The sequence below is a fragment of the Myotis brandtii genome, unplaced genomic scaffold (genome assembly GCF_000412655.1).
Source record: "Myotis brandtii unplaced genomic scaffold, ASM41265v1 scaffold131, whole genome shotgun sequence".
Classification (NCBI taxonomy): Eukaryota; Metazoa; Chordata; class Mammalia; order Chiroptera; family Vespertilionidae; genus Myotis; species Myotis brandtii.
The window spans coordinates 4,542,147-4,548,355 of NW_005354632.1; the positions used below are offsets into that span (position 1 = coordinate 4,542,147).

The following is a 6,209-nucleotide window of genomic DNA, read 5'->3' on the forward strand; positions in this document are numbered from 1 at the left end:
CCTCCGTCCCCTTTATTTGGAAAGGAAAAAAAAATCCTTTCAACTGAAGAAATTTACTTCCCTTCCGTAAAAGGGGATATATTTCCTTAGGCAGCATCCTCTCAATCTTTACCATGCCTACTGCTCATAAACAAAGATGATCAAAGATTCTGATTCGGTTCCCTTGTGCGTGAGAGCAACGTGCCACGTGCCCCCAACTGGGAACGCTTTTCCGAGCATCTTTAGGTACTCTGACAAGCCGAGAATATTTTGCCCAGTTTTATTTTTTGTAGCGTATCTGACATCCAGTTTCACAATAGAATTTTTTCCTATTTCAAATATGAAATTATAATACAATATTGAATACAGTTTTTCAAGACATACTCACTCCCTACCTCCCAACACTGGTTGAGAATCACAGTGGAATAAGTGGGAGAGAAAAATGTGAACTAGAACCTGGAATAACTTCCTTTTAGGGTCTCCTGGATTTTTCAAAGTAAGAACTCCACACCTACAGGTCTGAAACACGCCCTGCAGCCCGAGAGCCCAGGAGAACTCGCTGAGCAAGGACACGGGGCGGCTACTCCAGTCTGTTACCTGTGCACACCAGTCACGCTCTCTTCCACAATGCCTCGGATCTTCTTAAACACGTTTGGATACTTCTTATAAACCCAGTGGGTTAAGTCTCCCCCATCATCCAGGATCTACAGAACAGCCAGAAGACTTCTATGGGCATTCAGGCTGCTAGAGCTGGGGGGACCTGCGAACCACTTTCTGCGCTAGTGAGCGAGCCCTGCCCGTGCTGGGAGAGCGCTGCTCCGAGCTCCGGGAGCAGGCTGGGACAGTAAGCAGTACAATTTGTTGGTGTAACATGGTTAAAAGGGTTCCTAAGTTTGTTCTGGACTCTAGTGAAGAGTATTAGGCTATTCACACACTCATTTTTAGCTGAGTCTTGAAATAAATAGCCCCTTTCAATGCAAAAGGAGTCGGGGCGGAAGGAAGAAATGAGACTCCTACTCCGCAGGGGGCCACATCATTTCCTGCTGTCTCATTCTGCCGTGCCGAGTCTTCCCCTGCCCCCACCGGTGCAGTCAGTACTCAGACCAGTTCTCAGACCCATTCTGAATAGGTAGCAGGCTAAACACTTGGCAACGAAGTAAGTGTGTCAGACCAAATTTCCAAAACATACTCAGGGAACCATGCTTTGAGGGAAAAAAGGCAACAACTGTCTTGTCCAAGTGTAGGATGAACATGCATGATTACCATGTTGGCTTGCCACCCGTCCATGTTCACACAGCGGTCAATGCACCACCAGAAGTCATCTTCCGACTCGCCCTTCCACGCGAACACTGCAACGCCTGCACAGAGGACACAGGTCAGCTGCTGCTCCTTCGGGGCATGTCCCAGACCAACATCACGCTCTGGAAGGGCTACAGAAACTATGCTAGAAGGGAAACAACTTAGGAAGGGCCGAAGTCAAAACAGCGCCTCTGAAGTAGAACCCCTCGTCCACGTGGCTGAGCACGACAAATGGCGCTGTCCAAGTTCTCAGGGACGTGGGAAACCACTTCTGACAATGTTATAGTTGGGTTATAAAACTGCATGCACACTGAGATTTAGTTCATCTCTGGAAAAAGTGAATAGAAAAATTTTTTAAATGGTCAAATTGTGTCTGGGTAGCAGGATCATGGTGTTTTATTCTGTTTTGGAACCTCCTAAATTTTTTGCAATAAACACCAGAAAAGAGTAAATAAGACAAACAACAGTGTTATCAAGTTGCTTTCTGAGCATCCTAGGGAGATGCGAGATCCTTAAAGAAACTTCACGGTGATTTTCTTTTGAACATTTTGACAATAACAATCATTTGATGTTTAACTGAACTCATGAGTGGTCATATATTTCCACAGTGACAGTGAACACCAACTTATCTAACGTGCTATCAATGGAGAAGGCACTGCTCGTGTTCTCCTAAAGGGATGAGACCCTGGGTGAAAGGAGACCTGCTGAGCTCGTACATTTTAACATTCTTCCTCGTTCATTTAACATTAGAGTTGGGCACGTCCCCATGTAATTAGTCTTTTCAAAAATCACTGTTAATGACTATATAATATTCTATCATGGACATGAACCTTAAGTTTATTATCCATTTTCTTCCTGTTGATATTTTTATTATCCTCCAAATTTTACAGCCCCTAGACAGACATGGCACTGTAGAGACGACTGTGATACATAAAAGTTATGTTTGCATAATTATTTGGAGGCCAAGTTGGTAATAACAGTAACAACAAACGCTGAAACTTACCAGCCTCAGCCAGTGCTGCAGCCACTTCGTTCTGCGTGGAGTAGATGTTGCAGGCAGACCAGCGGCACTGGGCCCCCAGCGCACAGAGCGTCTCAATCAACACCTGCGGAGACGCACAGGAGCCGGGTGAGGACGAGGGCGGGCGGGGCATGGAAGAGAACCTACCCAGCAACTCTGCAGCGACAGTGCCACGAGGGTGTCATCCAGCGAGGCAGCACACTGGTGTCTAACGTTACCCAAAAGCTATGTTCCTAAAAGTCTTAATAACACTTTTATATCAATCCTGTTTTTGCAAAACTCGATCTCCCTAACTCAGGGTTGCTGAAAGTCGGCTGCACCCATACAGAGTAGAAAGCCCCATTACTGAGTAAACCGCCTACTAGGATAGCATTTGGAGGCTGGATAGATTGGGACGAAAAGGAAGTTTATAAAAAGTTGTTATTCCCCCCTCATCAGAAGTCCCTCTGTTTTCTCCCAACAAACTCACCGCAGTCTGGGCTGTGATGTGTGTACAGCCCACTATTTTAGCACCAGCCAAGGGCTTCTCCCCCTGAGCGCGTTTCCTGAGTGAAATCAGAGCAGACATGTCTGTGAAAGAACAGAGGATTTGAGCTAGGTCTGCACTGGCAGGCTCACAACTCCTGCCCAGCGACAGCGGGGGCGGGTCTGGATCTGCTGAGATACCGCGAGACAAGGTAGAGAAACTCAGCAGAGTTCTGATCTGATAACTGGCAGCTTCAACACATCAGTGGGGGGGGGGGGGGGGGGGGTAAGGGGGGGGGAGGGGGTTGTCATCCAATCACTTGGGATTTCTGCCTTCTATGCAGAGGACTGAGCAGAGAATGAAGTAAATTCTCAAAACTGACCAAACGGAGGGTGAGTGTCATCATGCACTTGGGAGAGGGCAGCCGTCATGGCAGTGGCCCTGGGCTCCTGCATATGCCCATCACACCAGGAAGAAGCCTGCCCCCCGCAGAGCCCCAGGCTTCTGTCTTGCCATGCTGTCTAACCCCAGCTCAGTCTCTGGTTCCGTACTCCCTCCCAGTACAGAACAGGCTTTCAGTGGGAAAGCAACACAAGAGTGAGGAGGCCTTACTGGGTGTGGGATGCAGCAACCAAGATTTGACAGTCACTTTCACTCTTGCTCCAGCAGAGGGTGCTCAGGACCGAAGACCAACCCAGGCCCTAGGTCCCCACATCCTGCTGAAAACCCTCCCACTCTGCTGCTTCTGGGAAATCTGGGCCCCGAGCTCAGAGCTCGGCTGGGGCAGATCCCGCAGAACCAACCACCTCGCAGCAGTGAGCCCAGACTTGCTGACGCTGCAACCAGATCTCTGGACTTGGTGCCATGGAGACAGGGGAGGTGGGGGAACAGAAACTACTGTCGATGACCACATGCTGAGAACAGGAAGCAGGAGGACCAGGACAAGAGTCCTGAGGCTCAAGGTCCGTACAGAGATGCGACTGTACAGAGGTCCAGGATACTGGGTTTCCCCCGAGACTTTCAGGTTAGCTTTCAAGCCTCAAGTGTGTGGGTCTGATGACCAGCAAGTGGCTGCTTCTGGTCCCTGCCCACTCCCTTCCCTTACCTTGCTCTGCGATCTCAATCTCCCGGCGTCCAAATTCTGCCTGCTTGATGTTCTTCACGCAGAAATTGCTGCTGCCCTTGGAGTTGGTTTGCTGCTTATCCCGGGGGGAGACCTCATCATCAGAGCTGTCTGTGTAGGACGCAGCTAGAGCCAGGAAAGAGAGAAACCTCAATGGCCCCAACTCCACAGAGTGCGGCCCCCAAGGACTCCCACTTCAGTTAGGCCAAGACTCTTCATTGCAGCCACTGGGTCCTCGCTCCCAGATCTGCTCCCTGGGCCTGATAAATGGGGGAATGAAACTGCTGCGACCTTTCAGGGCCGAGGCCCTGTCACCACCGCAATGATACTTGGCCGTGAGCGCCTGCGATGAGGAGCCACGGACCCCAATCTGGCACAGGCCTAGTGCATCCCAGAGCATCGGCTACTTGGTCTCCACCTGAGTGGGAACTGGACATGGCAAAATGGAAGAATAATTTAGGGCACATAAGGAATGCTATTTCCATAGATTACCATCTCAAACTTAAGCAGCTAAAGCATTCTGATGAATCTTGTGGAAGGTTTGTTAAATCACAGTTGGCGAGGCCCCCCCCACCAGAAACCCCTTCAGAAGGTCTCAGGTGGAACCCAAAACTGACATTTCTAACAAGTTCCCAGGTGCTGCTGCTGCTGTTCAGAGGGCCACACTTTGAGAATCACAAATATGGGCGAAAGTGATAAGACAATCTTACAAGGGCTTTTATACTAAGTTGTGCACAAGGGCGGGGCGGGGTGGGGGGAGGCCCTGAATGAGGGGCCCCTTGCACCGTCCAGTGCTGTGTACCTCCAGCACACAGACCCTCAGCTTCTACATCCTTTCTAAGTTAACCTTCTAGTACCCACTCTAAAGGTGAGAAGGGCACAAAAGACCACAGCCCGGCTGGTGTTGCTCAGTGGTTGAGCACTGATCCATGAACCAAGAAGTCACTGGTTCAATTCCTGGTCAGGACACATGCTCGGGTTTCGAGCTCAATCTCCAGTAGGGGGCGTGCAGGAGGCAGCCGATAGATGTTACTCGCTCATCAATGTTTGTTTCTATTTATCTCTCTCCCTTCCTCTCTCTAAAATCAATAAAAACATACATATATTTTTAAAAAGGACCACCTCCATGGGGCTAAGTCAGGAGAGAAGAACTAAGAAGAAACAGAGCTGGAGCCACAGTCGCATAGTCTTTCTCACTCGAGAGGTTAACGGGGAGGACACTTCAGCAGAGAGGATAACGCAGTAAATGAAAGGAGCGGGAATACTCATCTTCACTGGTACAACTCAAGCGGTCTTGGAGACAAGAACGAGAAAGACAGGAGGCAGGGTACATCTTACATAAAGATCAGAAATTATGCTTTCAAAGTACACCTCTTTTCAAGGCCAGTTTTGTCAGCCAAAATACCATTGATTTTCTCCTTTGGTAATGTGGGCGGATGAACAGACGAACGTGGGAGTGGGAACCGGCCCAGAACTACCAGCCAGGCACAGCCACAGACCACACACCGAGACAGGCTGGGGCAGAAAGCCTCAGGATGACAAAAGCGTCCCCAGCGACAAGGCTGGCTGGGAACAGTCCCATTGCCCAACCGCTAATGATCAGCTTTCAGCACACAGAAGGGCAGCCCTGACAGGAGGAATTTGCAGATTCTAGATAAGCGCCTGGGAGAGAACTTGCTTCCGGCTCCAGAACAGGAGAGAGCAGCACCTGAGGTCCTCACCTACCTGAGCTGTAGCTGTCGGTGGAGGACTGAGAGATGGACCTGGACAGAGAGCGGCGGCCTGTCTTGGTGGGGAATTTGGTGAACTCCTGCATGTCATCAGCAAACTGGATTTGCTGTAAGAGGAAGACAAAAGGGTTGCAAGCTTACAAGGATTCTATGAAAGGTTCCATTTTTAAGGCCACACACTGTCCTCCCTGAAAGCTGTTACCATGTAGCTCCCACTACTAAGCCAGCAGCTCCCCCTCATCCCCGCCAGACAGGAGGACACCCCACCTTCTGATGCTTCCCCAAATGCTAATTACTGTCTCTGCCCAATTATTTCAGCAGAAATTGTTTTTTGGGGGAGGGGTGGCTAAAGACCCAACTTCTTTTGGTTTCTGTTCAATTTCACAAATTTCCCTACCCATTTTCCATGAAGTTTTCTTTCCTCTTATAACCTTGACATATTAAACCCTTTACCCTGCCCTCCCAACTCAATAAAAACAAAAACAAAAACAGGCATAATCTCATATTGCTTCTGCTTGTTTTCAGAATATTCTCTTGTAACACATTCTTATCCTGAAGTTAGCAATGGTCTTCTCTTTGGAGAGAATCATG

General features: G+C 49.1%; 1 protein-coding gene across 1 annotated transcript in view; it reads right to left on the reverse strand.

The window, feature by feature from the left end:
- The window catches only part of AHCYL1 (adenosylhomocysteinase-like 1), a 12,158-nt gene extending 6,433 nt beyond the window's left edge, over positions 1-5,725 (reverse strand). Inside the window, exons 1-6 of the mRNA XM_014534627.1 lie at positions 5,614-5,725; positions 3,871-4,014; positions 2,769-2,869; positions 2,282-2,384; positions 1,243-1,337; positions 577-683 (exon numbers count right to left, since the gene is read on the reverse strand). Of these exons, the coding sequence (XP_014390113.1) occupies positions 577-683; positions 1,243-1,337; positions 2,282-2,384; positions 2,769-2,869; positions 3,871-4,014; positions 5,614-5,704 (641 nt within the window). The 5' untranslated portion in view covers positions 5,705-5,725. The remainder of the gene's footprint in view (positions 1-576; positions 684-1,242; positions 1,338-2,281; positions 2,385-2,768; positions 2,870-3,870; positions 4,015-5,613) is intronic.
- Positions 5,726-6,209: the final 484 nt, after the last annotated feature.